The following is a 17,300-nucleotide window of genomic DNA, read 5'->3' on the forward strand; positions in this document are numbered from 1 at the left end:
CACCATTGCAACCGATCCATCAAACCAAGCCTTGTCACATGACTCCATTTCATGTCTCATGTGCAATGAGTTCCTCCATCACACTATATGAGAATAGCATCAACCCTTAGCCATTTCCCCTCCATGGCACATGTTGCTCATACTAGTGTCTTTGTGTGGACTAATCACATGTGTATCTCCACATAAACACTTATTAGTCCACCTAAGTTGTCACTCAATTACCAAAACCAAACAAGGGCCTTTCATCGGCTGATCAGACCGAGGGTGCACACACGAGACGACGGACGACGATGCCGCGTAGATCGGAAACATGGCGGAGAAGTCGAGGACGATCGGCTTGGAGATCGTGTCTCGGAGGGTCCTGGCGGCGCTGCGCGTGGTGCATCGGCACGCACTGCACGCCAGCCCGGGCGACACAGGTGTTGAAGAAGAATGGCCGATGACGATGTCGAAGAAGAGGCATGCGGTCGATGGGCGGTGGGCGACGCAATCTCAATCAATGATCCAGTAAAAAAATCAGAGGAATTAACAAAAAAAAATCAGCAGCAGCAAATCTTCGCGTAGAGCCTCTGGGTGCGCATTGCACAAGCCTCCTCCCCACTGTTATCCTCTCCCCTGCTCACCATGGTCAACGACGGACCATAGCCACGGGGCGAGGAAGAGAAACAGAGGGTGAGAAGAGGTGGCCAGGTGACGGTGATGAGGGTGCGTGGCGCGCGTGCTGGCCGGCGACGATGGATCCCCCCAGGATTCGGAGGAAGCTGCCAGGGCAGAGGCGCGACCGGCGGCGGAGGGAGCCTGCACGAGGTGTGCGGAACAGAGCCGCACGGGCGCTGCGGAGGAGGCTACTGGGTGGACGACGCAGCCGACGCGGGATCCAGATGGGTTAGAGCGGAGGTGCTGCACGGGATTCGTCGATGAAGAGTTGAAGGCGCCACACAGAACCCCTGCTGCCACTATGGCAGCACAAGGTGGGTAACGGGCGCCACCGAGAGACCGTGAATACCACCATGGCAGCGCGGATCGGGTCGTCGGTGGATTCCATGCGGGTGACGAGGTGCGCCGATCTGCTACTGCTTGATACGCTAAGGGCGGCGGCGGCAGCTCTGGTGAGCCCAATTGATGATTGATTTTCTGAAAAATATTGAACCATATTTCAAAAATGTTGAACCAATATGTAAGGATAACTGGGGTGTCCGACCCTAGAGCGGGAGGGGGTGAATAGGGTCGCTAATCGCTTTCTATCCTAGGGCACAATCTATTTGCATGAGATAAACCTAACGCATCCTACACATGCTAGTTATGACTAAGGTTTATCTATGCTACTCTCTACTTACCCCTAAAAGACTTGCAACCTATAGCCAATCCTAATCAAACTAACTAGGAAAGTAAAGGCACTCAAGATAGAGTAAATGTGGAAATGTAATACGGTAAGTAAAGAGGTAAGGGAGAGAATATGCAAACTCCCGTGAAGACACCAAGACACACGATTTAACGTGGTTTGGTTAGGATACCAAGTCCCTCCCTACATCCACGGCCACTTGTCCAACAAGAACAAGTGTGATGTCGAGTCTCTTCGCTTGATCACCGTCTTGCGTTCGCCACCAAGGCTTCCGGCAAGCAAAGGCTAAGTGGCGCCAAGTCACCAAGGCAAGGCCACCGCCACCGTCTCTCTCGAAGCGTGACCAACGGCACCGTCTTCACTATCGGAGTTTTTCACCAAGAGGGGTCTCCTTCCCCGCACAAAGTGTCGTTGCCGCTCCACACCAAGTCGGAGGGTCACACGACGAGTACACGGTTGATTGCCGCAGCAAGACTTTGCTCAAGGGAGCTCTCGCAAGAACTAATCCCTATACAAGTGCACAAAGCACTCTCTCAAAGCGTCTCACAAGCTAGATATGACACTAAGCTTTGCTAGGATGGTTGGAGATGTTAGTTTGCTTGGGCAATACTTCCTTCATCTTTTATGGTGTCCAACCATATGCAGCAACCGGCCTTGGGGGGTATATATAGCCCACACACCCCAAAAGAGCCGTTGGAAAAGTGGCTGATAAAAAGCGCTATCACCGGTTAAACCGATGATCCACTTTGTATCATCACCGGTTTAACCGGTGAGCACCTTTTTCCAAGTAGCCGTTATACTTCAACGGCTACCTTAATCAACCGGTGAATGTATCTTCATCGCCGGTTTAACCGGTGCATGTAACTATCCCAGAGTTTCCGAAAACCAACTCTCTGGACAACTACACCGACGTTCACTTTGCCTTGATCGCCGGTTTAATCGGTGCCTGTAAAACTCATGCTGCTTCTTCGGCCTCCAAGTCCATTACACCGGTGAGTGTAAAACACCCAACGGCGGTTAATCCGGTGCCAAACACTAGCTCGCAGCTTCTGTGTTCATTGCACTGATGAGTGCAATTTTCTCATCATCGGTTTAACCGGTGATAGCAAATTGTCTTCGTTTTGATCTTTTCGACTTGGATTTCTTCACGGTCTCTTCAATTCTTCGGGCCTAGCTACGCCTATCTTCTCCTTGTCATCACTGGAACCTAAAAGCCTGAGAATGGTCATCTTAACAATCATATTAGTCCAAGTGTTGTGTTGTCTATATCAATCACCAAAACATTATATTGAAATATGGCATGAGGGGCCATTTTCGCTACACAATATTCTCAAAATGTTGAACCAGCATTTTGTAAATGTTGAACCAATATTCGAAAAATGTTGAATCAATATATTGAAATGTTGAATCTCAAAAAAAATTGTCACCTTCTCCGGCACCGGCGGCAGCTCCGGCGAGCGCAGGGGCCGCGGCGCGCGTGCAGGGCGGAACCACGGCGGCGACAGCACTCGCAGGGCGGAGCTGCGGTGGCGATGGCACGCGTGGTGGCAAAAGGCGCGCCCAGCGGAGACAGCGGGCGGCGACGGCGAAGGGAGCGCGCAGTGCGGAGCCGCCACGGAGACGGCGTGCGGCGGCATCCCAGGGGTGCGGCGGCGGCATCTCAGGGTTAGGGTTGAGTGAAGGGTGGATGTATTGGATTGGTTGTACGAATATCAAACACTGGAAGGTGGGTAAGAAAAAACTTTCGGAAGATATATAGGATTGGCAGGACCTGAGTTTGGATAGATGGCCTAGCCCAACTTGCTCGGTAAATTCTTTATGGGCCCGTCTAGTGCAGAAAGTTCAATTTGGTTGCTCACAAGGAAAGGCCCAACGGCCGAAATGACTGTTTCATGATTTGTGTGAGCCCAGTTCCAACTAAACTTCACATTAATATAAAAAAACTAAATTTCAAAAAAAATATTAAGAAGTTAATTTTGTTGATTTAAGATTCATGTATTTTAACAATAATAACCAAAAAAGGGAAGGAATTTAAAAAAAAATTAAAAAACACACTAGAAGGAGGGATTGAACCTCCGACCTTGTGGTTAACTGCCACACGCACACGCTCTAACCAACTGAGCTATTTCAGCATTCTTGTTGGCATTTAATTCTAATCATATTAAACTCTTACTACGTTTCAAACGGTCTTTGGACTGCGCGGCCGGATGCGTGGCTCCCTTATACTGTTGACGGACTTATTACACTGAACGTGGGCACGTTCAGTGTTCGCTGATGAGAGCGATTCGTGGTTTGAATGTGACGGGGATCTGGCACGCGTGGCTAGCAAGTATAGGAACTACGCAATCTGGAGAACCTGATCTGCTCGAATCACAGCGTGTCCCCGTTGTGGACAGCAGGGCCAGGGCTTTCTTGTCAAGGTTTGGAAATTCGGCGCCACGGCGCTGGACCTTTCGATGTTTCTTCCGGACAACCCGATTGCGCCAGCACTTCCGTCACTAAAGGCTGCAAGCCCACGTCCACATGGATTCTTTGCGGTTGTTGCGCACTAGATTTGTGAACTGTGCACTTCAGCACTCACTGTCACCGGAGGGGGAAAGAAAAAAAAACAAGCAACATAAACTTCGTTTGTTATAACACTAGTATTGTTGTACATTTGTTTAGAACACAGTTTATTGAGCAATAAAGATGCTATTTATTGAGCAAAAAAAACATGCAAACTACGAGCAGCATAGACATACTTTGAGCAGTGGCCGTCCGTTGTTGGCAAAGCAACAAGGAATCATATTGCCAACCACCACAAGTGGCCGTCCATGAAATTCAAGTACTTTGAGCAGTTCAACCTCCCCCTTCAGCTAGGCCCGCTCGTGCTCCATGCCCCGGATGGCAACGTATTCCTCATGAACTTGACACCCGTGGAGCCCCTGGGGCACACCATCTCCCTCGTCTGCATCCAGCCAGAGGCCACGGACTCGAGGTTTGGGTGCTCCATGGTCTTCTCGTGCTTCACGGGCCACCACCAGATCTCAACGCTGGATGTCGTGAGAAGCTCGTCCCTGTCTGATGGGATGCCAAAGGACTTCTTCTGCGTCGTGCCCAAGTCTAGAGGCATTGCTATATTTCTCCGAACCACCATAGATAACGAGCTGGTGTATGACGACGAGGACGAGCTGGAGGATGAGGATGATGATGACGAGAGCTACGACGAGGACGAAGATGAGGAAGAAGATTCCGACGATGCTTAATCCGATCCATCGGATGATCTAGGCAGTGCTCTTCTAGTCTAGATTTATAATTATTTAAGGTTGGGATCTTAGATTTATAATTATTTAAGGTTGGGATCTTCGTCTGGACTCTGGACTCGTCGATGTCTAAGCAAACTATGGTTTATTTGATTGAGTACTTGAATTTATGTAGAGTGTTTTTATTCATGTTCTCGTAGATTAACCTGATACCTTACTAGATCTCTGTAGCGTTCTGTATCCGGTTCTGTATGGTACCGAAGAAAGTCAGAAACCATGCTGCCGCCCGGGCAATTTGGTGCCAAAATCTTTTGTAGGTAGCTTCAAGAGTCCATTTCCGATCAACGGTTCCAGAAGTTTTTGGCTTCACATCTCTCAAATGTCAAAACCGGCACACGAATGTACCAGCACAAAAGTTGGTTTCAGTCGAGAGTTTATACACACACGACACATGTACAATCAGAGTATGTCAGAATCAAATTACAGACCAGTATACAGGAGAGGAGTATTTCATAAGCTGAAGAAGCTATCTGCACGAGATGGTGGCCAATTGAAGGACCAGATAGGCGACCAGAGGGGGCGGGGGGTGAATGGGAGCCTCAAATTTGATTTGAGAAACCGAAGAGAAAAGTCCCTGTTACACCCAACGCACCTCGGACGAAGAGTATCAGTACCGCATAGCCAGAACGACTATCAGCACTAGGAATACCCTTGACTCACAATGGGAAGCTTGATCGAGAAAAGTCCGAACAAAATCTCACTTGTACAAACATGCAAAAAATCAAAGCAAAATGACCGGAAAACAAAACATCTCAAGTACTCAATCGAAGGGGTTAGTCCACATATCAACAATAGCTATAGGACTTGGAAATAAAACTGACTAGCATGAATGTAAAAGAAACTAAAATATTTTTTTTGTTTTATCTTAACCCTAACAAGAGCTAATTAAAACTAACTAGTTAAGCATGCAAAGGTTAATAAGAAACGGTAAGTAACACGAGCTGATCTACTACTTGCTCATACATAAAAAACCATGCAGTAATTAAAGGAGTCAAGGCAACATGGAGAAAACAAAAGATTATCAAATCATACAAAGCAGGTTGCACAGTTGAATGAAAGCAACGTTTCGTACTAGCAAATCAAATGATACACTGACATACACAAGAAGCTACTGTTGCTGCATAAAACATCAGGCAGACAAAGATGTTTCAAACATTAAACAAAGAATCAGTCTGCTGCTTGCGTTGATTACCTGTACGCGCTGACGATCTGATCCTGCACTCGCTGCTGTTGTATTTCCCCTTTGAACCAATTCGTCGAACAGGTTGTCTACGCCTGGAACCTCTGCTGCTGGCGCTTCCTGTCGCGTGCGCTGCTAGCTCAGGCTCTGCCTTGCGTTCAGCGCTGCACTGCTGAGGCTGCTGCGCTAAAATAGAGGGCGAAGGAAGAGCACCCCACCAGGACTCCCTCAACCTGCGCAAGAACAGAAAATCGACCAAGGAAAAGAAAAACAGCGCCACCCCAAACACAGCACGAGGAGATCACAGAAATTACAAGAATCGAAATTGAATCAACCGCCCAGAGGGCAAGAGGAGGAGAAGGCCTCCTTTCCCATCGATTTGCAGTATCAGGTCTCAAAGATCCATAGGAAAAATCCTAACCCTAGGTGAAAGGTGGAAGAAGGAAAAACAAAACAAGAACGGAGGAGGGGGCAGGGGCGACGGGAACTGGTTGATAGAGGTCGTTGGCTGCCCTCCTCTCTCTATTTTATCCCCTCTAACTCTCTAGACTAAAGACTAAAATATCCCTAGACTTAACTAGACACTAGAAAGCCCGTAGGGGCAAAACCGGAAAAGATACATTGGACTCATCCGACGGCTGAGGTTCTTTCTTCGACTCGAAGCCTTCTCCGCGATGCCGCCATGTGGACGAAGATCCGTTCCGCGGTTTTGGAGGGTCCGCGAAATCCGGGTAGGTGGCCGGTTTTGAGAAAACCGCCAAAACTCCACGCGCGGGAAGATTCCCGCCTCCACGCCGTGGCCCTAGACGCCGTTCCCGCCTCGGCTTCCTGACAGCCCTAGACGCCGCCCGACGCCCGTCACCTCCTCGCCCGCAGCGAGGCCCTAGACGCCATCGACGCCCGTCGCCTCCGTCAGTCCCGAGACCGACGCCCGTGCCTCCACGACTTGGCGTCTTCAACCGCCGTCCGCCTCCTTGGTTTTGTGGCGCAAACCAAGAAACCCGCCTTTCGTCGCCGCTTGCCTCGATCCAGGAGTGGACGCCACAGCTACCGCCCGGCCCGAGCTCCTCCACGGCAACTCTCCGTCGACACTCGATGCCCGTGTACCTGCAATCCAAAGACCAAGTGCACGATCACACCGCACGGTTGACAATTCACTCATCACAGGCAGGATAGAGTACTCTCATTCCTCAATCTCCCCCTTGATAAGTGCATTGTCAACACACCACCTGTAACCAGAGAAGTGATAAAAAGAAACAAGAAAGCGAAGAACTCAAGCAAGTGACACAAAGCTCAGAAAGGCAAGACCAGTTACTTACTCAAGCACAGATCGATCCCCTAAGACAAGGGCAATGGCTCGACGCAATCGATCAAATGCCAAAACATGACTCCTCAAAGACAGAGGTAACGCTCGACGCAGTCATGCTGGAAGTGGAAGGAAAGCGAGGAAAACCAGGAGCAAAAAACAAAGCAGAAACTCCCCAAGCAAAGTTTTTTTCCTCTCACAAGTGCAACTCTCCCAAAATGATGCACTCTCAAAGCCCTGTGCACAACAAGTTTTTCAAAATTCAAACAAGTCTCCCCCTTGTTCGATCACTTCTCCCAAAAATTCTCCCCCTTGTTGGCACATGCACACATCAAGCCTAAAAGATGCCTAAAACTCCCCCTGAAATCATGCTATGCAATGAATGTCGTGCAAAGGGTGTATGTGAAACATTCAGGCATACACAGATATGATCAACTAGTGACAGGCATGTGTGCTTCATAAACAGGAACTGAATCTAGCTCAACAGGATATATCAATCAATTCTAGAGCTAGCAAGTTCAGTTCAGCAAAAAATAAAAGCATCACCCATGATCTAGCAACAGTAAGTAGGAGAAAGAGAGCAGTGCTAGTCAAACTCATACAAGGTGATCCAAGGCAGCCAATATATTTTATCATGATTCAATTCTGCATTTCAAACTTATCAAGCAAGTGATTTTGCCAGGGGTTGAAAGCTTGTCATGCTTTATTTAGCAACGAGGCCAAGCCTATGCCAAAGGCAGTCAGAAGCTTAAGGCACTCGCTTCAGTCATGCACAGCCTTGCCCGGGTTCTCACTAGTGCTATGTGAGCCGTCCCGAAAGCTCGATCAGTGCAACAAGCAATCCCACCTGGATCTTTTCATCCCATTTCAGACATATTTTAAACAAATTTAACAATTTTAGCTCATGTCAAAGATTACAAGCCACACTAACATGAATAAGATAGCAAAGCACATCAATACATCCTATCATGCTAGTAGCCAAGACAGGGTGACCATGTTTTCAGATTTTCAAATCAAAATAGCTTAACTCAGATGATATGACATATACTGTGGAGCAAGCTATACATGATGGAGTCTAAGAAACTACACTAGCAAGCACTAGAAGATCATAACAGTGTATACAAGAATGCCAGTGCAGTATAGCAATGCAAAATGCACACATGTATAATGCATATGCACAATGCACCTACCAAACCTAGAAAACAAAGAGAAGAGCAAACAAGACCTACAAAACTAACCAAAGAAAAGTCAGCGATCAAAAAGGGTAACAAACCCCAAGCTCCCCTCGCAAGCGAGCAAAAGTGTCCTGCTCTAGCGGTTTGGTTAGGATATCTGCGGTTTGCCTCTCTGAAGGAACATGGATCAAGTCTATGTGGCCTCTCTCATGATTGTCTCGCAGGAAATGGAACCGGATATCTATGTGTTTGGTTCTGGAGTGTAGGACAAGGTTCTTTGCAATGCTAATGGCTGACATGTTTTCTATGAAAATGGGAACCCTATCGTAACTCAGTCCATAATCCTGCAAGGTTTGTCTCATCCATAGGATCTGGGAGCAGCAGCTAGCAGCGGCAACATACTCAGCTTATGTGGAAGAAAGCGCTACGCTAGCCTGCTTGCGAGAGGACCAAGACACCAAAGATGTACCGAGAAATTGACAAGTGCCGGATGTCGACTTGCGATCCAAACGACACCCACCGAAATCGGCATCAGAAAAGCCCACCAAGACCAGAGAAGAATCCACAGAGTACCAAAGACCAAATTCAGGGGTGAATTTTAGATACCTGAGGATGCGTTTCACCACCTGTCTGTGGGAGGTGCGCGGAGAAGCCTGGTACCGCGCACAAAGGCCGACACCGAACTGGATGTCCGGTCGCGTCGCCGTCAGGTACAGGAGAGAGCCGATCATGCTCCTGTACTCCTTCTGGTCCACCGCCTCGCCGTCCAAGTCCTCATCAAGCGCCGTAGATGTGCTGATCGGAGTCGGCTGAGGAGACAAGTCACTCATGTCGAACTTCCGCAGCAAGTCTCTAGTGTACTTGGCTTGATGGACAAAAGTGCCATGAGGAGTTTGCTTGATCTGCAGCCCGAGGAAGAACTGCAACTCACCCATCATGCTCATCTCGAACTCCCTGGACATCTGCTCAGAAAACTTGGAGACAAGAGCGTGAGAAGAGCCACCAAAGATAATATCATCCACGTATATCTGAACTAAAAGAAAATCAGTGCCAGATCGCATGAGGAACAAAGTTTTATCAACACATCCCATTTTAAAGCCCTGAGTCAGCAAAAAGGTTTTCAATCTATCATACCAAGCTCTAGGTGCCTGTTTCAAACCGTAAAGAGCTTTCTGAAGTTTATAAACACGGTTTGGAAACTTGGGATTTTCGAAACCAGGGGGTTGCTTCACATAAACCTCTTCTTCGATAAAACCATTCAAGAAGGCAGATTTAACATCCATTTGGAAAACCTTAAAACCCTTGGAAGCAGCAAATGCAAGAAAGATTCGAATAGCTTCCAAATGAGCAACAGGGGCAAAAGTTTCCTCAAAATCAATACCCTCTTTTTGGCAAAACCCCTTGGCAACAAGACGAGCCTTGTTTCGAACAACCAATCCATCCTCACCCTGCTTGTTTTTGAAAACCCACTTCGTTCCGATGGGATTACAAGCAGGTGGAGGCTCGACCAGAAACCAAACTTGGTTTCTTTCAAAATTCTCAAGTTCCTCATGCATGGCATTGACCCAATTAGAATCAGAAAGAGCGTGTCCAATATCCTTGGGCTCAAAAGAGGCAACAAATGCTGAATGAGCAAAGCCAGCGATACTTGTTACCTTGGACCTGGTGACTCGCTCGTTGAGATCACCTAGCATCTGTTGAGGTGGATGGCGACGCTGAATGTGTCGCGGTGCTTCCCGTGTTGAAGTCGCCTCCTCCTCAACCAAAGCTGGTGCCTCCTCAGGTGCAGCTGGTGAAGCCTGAGTCACCTCCTCGATCAGCCCCTGTGAAGTAGACGTAGTCGGATCGGGGCCGTCGTCATCGTCCGAGCTCGTTGCAGAGATAGCTGGGTCCACAGCACGCGTGGTAGCCTCAGCCTCGCCATCTGCAGCTTCTTCCTCCTCATCTTCAAAGATGGAGGTGCCGAGCTCATCATCTCCTGCAACTTCAACGACAGAAGAATTGCACGGTGCAGTCTCGTCGAAAGTGACTTCACAAGTCTCTCTGACAATGTTAGTATCAATAATCAGCACACGGTACGCTCTAGAGTGAGAAGCATAACCGAGAAAGACACCGTCAGACGAGCGAGACTCAAACTTATCAAGATTTCCATCTTTCAGCACAAAGCACCGGCAACCGAAAACTCTGAGATGGTCAACACAGGGCTGGCGTCCAAACCGCAACTCATAAGAAGTCCTGTGCATGAAAGCACGCAAGAAAATGCGGTTGGACACGTAACAAGCGGTGTTAACCACTTCAGCCCAGTATCTGCGAGGAGTCCTATGCTCATCGAGCATCGTCCTCGCCATCTCAACCAGCGTCCGATTCTTCCGCTCTACAACTCCATTCTGCTGTGGAGTGTAGGGAGAAGAATACTGGTGTTCAAGCCCTTGATCACTGCAAAAGGCGTCAAAACGAGCGTTTTTGAATTCTGTGCCATTATCACCGCGGATCGCTCTCATGGCCTGGGGTAACTCGTTTTTCAACCTCAAGATCAAGTCTCGAACAAACTCGAAAGCCTCATCCTTGGTTCTCATGAAAAAGACCCAAGAATAGCGAGAAAAATCGTCCACGATCACAAGAACGTACCACTTCCCACCAACAGACATCACCCGAGAAGGACCGACAGTGTCCATGTGTAGCAACTCTCCAGGGTGAGAGGTCATCACCTGATTAACAGGTGGATGAGAAGCGGCAATCATCTTCCCGTGGCGACACGGATGGCAAACAAGGTCCTTTTCAAACTTCAATTTGGGCAATCCTCGGATCAGGCCAAGTGAGCTCAGTCTCGACAACAAGTCAAAGCTCAAATGTCCAAATCTCCTATGCCACTTCCACAGATCAGAAGAAGGACCAGCCATCAAGCAATGAGAAGGGCCAAAAGGAGTTCCAGAGAAGTCAACTAAGAAAACTCGATCACGAGGTGTAATCCGGCAAACCAAATCTCCCCTGGAATCCAAAACACGCGAACAGCCCTCCTTAAAGCGAACCTCAAACCCCTCATCAAGAAGTTGCGACACAGAGAGCAAATTAAAGCCAAGATTCGAAACCAAAGCAACTTCTCTCAGGGTAAAGCGATCAGAAACTCGAACAATGCCAAGTCCACGTACCTTTCCTCTTCCATTATCCCCGAACACAATGTATTCCTTTGAGCGCATTAGGGTGAGGCTGGGGAACCATTTGTCATTTCCGGTCATGTGGCGCGAACAACCGGAGTCCATGATCCACCTGTTCTCCAAGCCTCCGACCTGCACATCAGTAGTGAGACAAAGGGTGAGCAAATGTCTCAACACTGGGGTTAGCAAAGTGAGAAGCAAACCAGTGTCGAGCCATTTGCTCTACAGAAGGGTTAGTTAAATCAGACAAAGCATATCCCCCGTCCCGTCTACCGCGTGACTGACGAACACCACCGCAAGGAAAGCGTGGGGCATCGAAACCTCCTCCAAAGCCTCGGTCCCGTGGTCCATAGCCGTACTGAAAACGACCAGGAGCACGACCGGCAAAGCGACCACCCGCTGGAGCACGGTAACCACCACCGTCTCCCTGACCTCCACCTACACGGTGCGCCCTAGCATCTCGCCTATCACCACGCCGAGGAGGACCATGCACCCGAGCAGAGTACATGTCCGCGTTCCGTCTCTCCTGCTCACGCCTCACAGCATGCTTCCTTCTGAAGCAAAACTCCTCCAGGTAACCTTCACTGTCACAGTACTCGCAGTGGTACCTCACCTCATACTTGGGAGGTGGAGGCCTAGCCTGCGGACGGGGAGGAGTAGCCCCCTTCTTCTGGGCAACCTGGGCTGCGACAGCAGGGAGCGTATCAAGGGGATTCTTCAGCTCATTGGGCTTTGGAACCCAAACCTGCTTCTGCGGAGGTGCTTTCGGTGGTTCTTTAAGCACACCATCCGCGGGGTCAACAAGCGAAGGCTGCGTGCTCGTACTAGCAGTGTTTCCAGCAGCCTTGCCGATCTTACCATACAACTTGTCAAAGTCTGACTTCGTGTATGTGTAACCGACCCCAAAACCATCACCACGCTTGAACTGCTTAATCATCATGCCCAACTGCGGCTCACTAGCAGAAACCCAACTAAGAATCGCCCTAAGATATGTATTCTCATTCTCCAAGTTGGCTTTCTCTACCGCAAGATTATCCAAATCAGAGATCAAACCAGGGCAAACAGAGCAGTCAATAGGTGGGCTAGACTCCACGACCTTAGTCTTCCCCAAAGACTTAATCAAGGCGTTCTTCTCATCTAGCTCCGACCTAAGCGTGGGACAAACCTTGCAAGCACCAAGCAGAACTGGCCTAGACTTCATCTCCTCTAGCTCGCACACAACAATAGCAAACTTGGACTGCAACGAAGCTAGATCGGACTTAAAGATAGGACACTCATCACATTCAAGCACATCGCTAATGATAGGAGCATCCTTAACCAGTTCTAGTTCATGCTTGGCCTTAGCGAGCTCATGAGACACGTCAGCAAGCGAAGTCTTAGCAACATCTAAGTTCGCGACGTTCTCATCATGCTTGGCACGGAGAGCAACAAGATCATTCATGTGAGATATGCAGCCAGCGCACTCATCCTCACTAGATTTCTCCCTAGCACAAGCCAGCTCAGCCCTAAGCTTTCTACGCTCTCTAGCTGCTTCCTTAAGCAGCCTCTTCTGGTTGTCGAGAGCGGCGTACAACTCCCTAACCTCTGTATCAAGCAGGTCGATCGTGGAGTTTACCTCTGAATCGCTCTCGGATCCAGGAGAAGAGCCGGAGTGCGTCAGTGTAGCATGTCCACCTGAAGACGCACGAGCACCATCGGCTTCGCCCGCCATGGTGCAGAAGCTCTTGCGCCGACCGGCCGCCAAGCAAAGGCCGATGAAGCCGGTGGCTTCCTTGTCCCGCTTCTTCTTCTTCTTCTTCTTCTTGTCGTCGTCGTCGGAGGTCGGTGAAGAAGAGAGGTCGGTGTCGGAGCTCTTGTCGAGGTCGCTGAGCTGCGCCAGGAAGGCCTTCTCCCACTTCTTGGCCTTGTACTGGAAGTGCTTCTTGAGCGACTCCTTGTCGAAGCGTCCTCCCCGGTCACGACTGCGGTGCTTGTGGCGCCGACGCTCCTTGTTGGAGCCTCCCTCGTCGCGGTCGCGGTGGCGGTAGTAGTCGAAGGAGTTGTTCTGGCCACCGCCGGACTTCTTGGGGCAATCGGCGATGAAGTGGTTCAGATCGCCGCAGTTGTAGCACCCAGGGTTCTTCTTCCTCTGCCTGTTGTGGTAGACGCGCTGGAACTTGCTGATGAGGAGGCACAAGTCGTCGTCGCCCAGCATCTCCAGCTGCTCATCTGAAATAGAAGGCAAAGAGGCAAGAGAAAAGCCAAGAGCAGAGTTAGCGTTAGAGCCCGATCCACCACCTGGGCCAGTCACAAGAGCGACACTCTTGGAAGGAGGGGCACCATTGAGCTTGGCTCGTGTCTGGTTATCCACCTCCGTGGCCTTGAGCTTGCTGAAAAGCTCGTTCACCGTCAGAGTCTCATAGCCAGCAGACTCAATGATGGTGTTCACCTTAAGATCCCACACAGAGCGATCAAGTGCGTAAAGCAACTTAAGGGCCTTCTCATGCTCTGTGTACTCAAGGGCACTAGCAGATCTGTTCGCATTGATCTTGTTCACAATCGATTGAAAACGACTAAACATAAGGTCAATGCTCTCACCCGGCTCCTGTGTGAAGTTCTCATACTCACGCCGGTGAGTCTCGAACAGTCTGGCCTTCACCTGAGGTGTACCCTCGTGGTAGTTCTCAAGACACGTCCAAATTTTGTGGGCTTCCTGAAAACCCTGGACGCGTGAGAACTCCGCACGAGAAACGCCAGCGAACAAGGCATTGACGGCCTTGGCGTTAGCCTCGTGCTAGGTCACCTGAAGAGGTGTGGCCCGAACAGCAAGCACCTCGTAAAGCTGGTTCGTGGTAATCTCCCAGACATTGGCTCCCATGCTCTGCAGGAAGGCTCTCATGCGAACCTTCTAGTAGGCATAGTCCTCGCCGGAAAACACCGGGATCTTACCAAGACTCGCCATGGTCGCCGAGTGGTTTTCGAACCGGTTAAGGTACTGAAAACCTCAACCAAGCTCTGATACCAATTGAAGGACCAGATAGGCGACCAGAGGGGGGGGGGTGAATGGGAGCCTCAAATTTGATTTGAGAAACCGAAGAGAAAAGTCCCTGTTACACCCAACGCACCTCGGACGAAGAGTATCAGTACCGCATAGCCAGAACGACTATCAGCACTAGGAATACCCTTGACTCACAATCGGAAGCTTGATCGAGAAAAGTCCGAACAAAATCTCACTTGTACAAACATGCAAAAAATCAAAGCAAAATGACCGGAAAACAAAATATCTCAAGTACTCAATCGAAGGGGTTAGTCCACATATCAACAATAGCTATAGGACTTGGAAATAAAACTGACTAGCATGAATGTAAAAGAAACTAAAATATTTTTTTTTGTTTTATCTTAACCCTAACAAGAGCTAATTAAAACTAACTAGTTAAGCATGCAAAGGTTAATAAGAAACGGTAAGTAACACGAGCTGATCTACTACTTGCTCATACATAAAAAACCATGCAGTAATTAAAGGAGTCAAGGCAACATGGAGAAAACAAAAGATTATCAAATCATACAAAGCAGGTTGCACAGTTGAATGAAAGCAACGTTTCGTACTAGCAAATCAAATGATACACTGACATACACAAGAAGCTACTGTTGCTGCATAAAACATCAGGCAGACAAAGATGTTTCAAACATTAAACAAAGAATCAGTCTGCTGCTTGCGTTGATTACCTGTACGCGCTGACGATCTGATCCTGCACTCGCTGCTGTTGTATTTCCCCTTTGAACCAATTCGTCGAACAGGTTGTCTACGCCTGGAACCTCTGCTGCTGGCACTTCCTGTCGCGTGCGCTGCTAGCTCAGGCTCTGCCTTGTGTTCAGCGCTGCACTGCTGAGGCTGCTGCGCTAAAACAGAGGGCGAAGGAAGAGCACCCCACCAGGACTCCCTCAACCTGCGCAAGAACAGAAAATCGACCAAGGAAAAAAAAAACAGCGCCACCCCAAACACAGCACGAGGAGATCACAGAAATTACAAGAATCGAAATTGAATCAACCGCCCAGAGGGCAAGAGGAGGAGAAGGCCTCCTTTCCCATCGATTTGCAGTATCAGGTCTCAAAGATCCATAGGAAAAATCCTAACCCTAGGTGAAAGGTGGAAGAAGGAAAAACAAAACAAGAACGGAGGAGGGGGCAGGGGCGACGGGAACTGATTGATAGATGTCGTTGGCTGCCCTCCTCTCTCTATTTTATCCCCTCTAACTCTCTAGACTAAAGACTAAAGTACCCCTAGACTTAACTAGACACTAGAAAGCCCGTAGGGGCAAACCGGAAAAGATACATTGGACTCATCCGACGGCCGAGGTTCTTTCTTCGACTCGAAGCCTTCTCCGCGATGCCGCCATGTGGACGAAGATCCGTTCCGCGGTTTTGGAGGGTCCGCGAAACCCGAGTAGTTGGCCGGTTTTGAGAAAACCGCCAAAACTCCACGCGCGGGAAGATTCCCGCCTCCACACCGTGGCCCTAGACGCCGTTCCCGCCTCGGCTTCCTGACAGCCCTAGACGCCGCCCGACGCCCGTCACCTCCTCGCCCGCAGCGAGGCCCTAGACGCCGTCGACGCCCGTGCCTCCACGACTTGGCGTCTTCAACCGACGTCCGTCTCCTTGGTTTTGTGGCGCAAACCAAGAAACCCGCCTTCCGTCGCCGCTTGCCTCGATCTAGGAGTGGACGCCACAGCTGCCGCCCGGCCCGAGCTCCTCCACGGCAACTCTCCGTCGACACTCGATGCCCGTGTACCTGCAATCCAAAGACCAAGCGCACGATCACACCGCACGGTTGACAATTCACTCATCACAGGCAGGATAGAGTACTCTCATTCCTCAAAACTGAAAGTTCCTGTCATCATCACTAATATGAAGTGTGGCATAGAATTGGGCCACCACTTCCTCATTCCAGTCACAAGAGAAGCTCATGATCCCAAGTAAATCCATCTCCTGACACCGGTTGTACACAGCATCAACAACTTCCTTAAGAGGTGAAGCTAACCCCTTCAGATAGTTCCAGTCAATCCACTTCATCTCTGTGGTGACATGATTCATGGTCATGATGATTGATTCATACCAGTCGGCTTGATGGGGAAACCAAAAGCGTAGATCACCACGAAAGCTACGCTCAAGCTCAGCTGGATCCTCACTGTACCTCAAGTACTCAATAGAATTGCCACCCCTCTTGTAGTTGACCATTGGAGGATCAAGGCGGTGACGATGTGGTTGTTGAACAGTAGCCAGAATATTCTCAAAATGTGAAATATCAATGTCTGGCAAGGGATCAGCAAGAGCAGAGCTAGATTGCCATCCAGAAGTACCTCTGCCTCGCCTTGGAGGATTTCCTGAGCCGTGGCTTCTGACATTCCTCTTGGAAGCACCCTTCTTAGTGCTTTGCGGCCTGGGTTGAACATCCTCCTCAGAACTCCCCCTATAGGATTCATCACTGTCGGAGTCGGTGGGGGGATGAGCCTTCTTCTTGCTAATCTTGGTTTTCACCATCTAGAACACAAGAATAATAGCCAAGAATAAGGATGTGATGAAAAGGAATTGAAAGATTCAAGGAAGTAATGGGTCATCCCTGAGCATAGCCGGATCATCCGGGTATGCACCGGATCATCCGGACCTGTCCAGGTCCGGATCATCCGGGCATGGGCCGGATCATCCGGGCTATGCTCGGGATGAACACTACTTTTTGTACTCACAACCAAAGTCACTCAAGGTTTGCCTCATCCAAAGTAGTTGAGCACAACAAGCACCGGCTGCAACATACTCAGCCTCGGCGGTGGATAGCGCAACAGAATTTTGTTTCTTAGAGCTCCAAG

At 49.4% G+C, this 17,300-nt stretch overlaps 1 protein-coding gene and 1 non-coding gene across 2 annotated transcripts; one reads left to right on the top strand and one right to left on the bottom strand.

Annotated features, from left to right (window-relative positions):
- Positions 1-3,394: 3,394 nt before the first annotated feature.
- Positions 3,395-3,474, bottom strand: TRNAN-GUU. The gene has a single exon. It is a non-coding gene; the product is annotated as a tRNA-Asn (tRNA).
- Positions 3,475-4,044: 570 nt separating this feature from the next.
- LOC120688158 lies at positions 4,045-4,738 on the top strand. The gene is made up of 2 exons (XM_039970333.1): positions 4,045-4,646; positions 4,677-4,738. The coding sequence occupies exon 1, from the start codon at positions 4,156-4,158 to the stop codon at positions 4,585-4,587; it is 432 nt and encodes a 143-aa protein (XP_039826267.1). The 5' UTR covers positions 4,045-4,155; the 3' UTR covers positions 4,588-4,646; positions 4,677-4,738.
- Positions 4,739-17,300: the final 12,562 nt, after the last annotated feature.

Source organism: Panicum virgatum, chromosome 9N, assembly GCF_016808335.1.
Source record: "Panicum virgatum strain AP13 chromosome 9N, P.virgatum_v5, whole genome shotgun sequence".
Lineage (NCBI taxonomy): Eukaryota > Viridiplantae > Streptophyta > Magnoliopsida > Poales > Poaceae > Panicum > Panicum virgatum.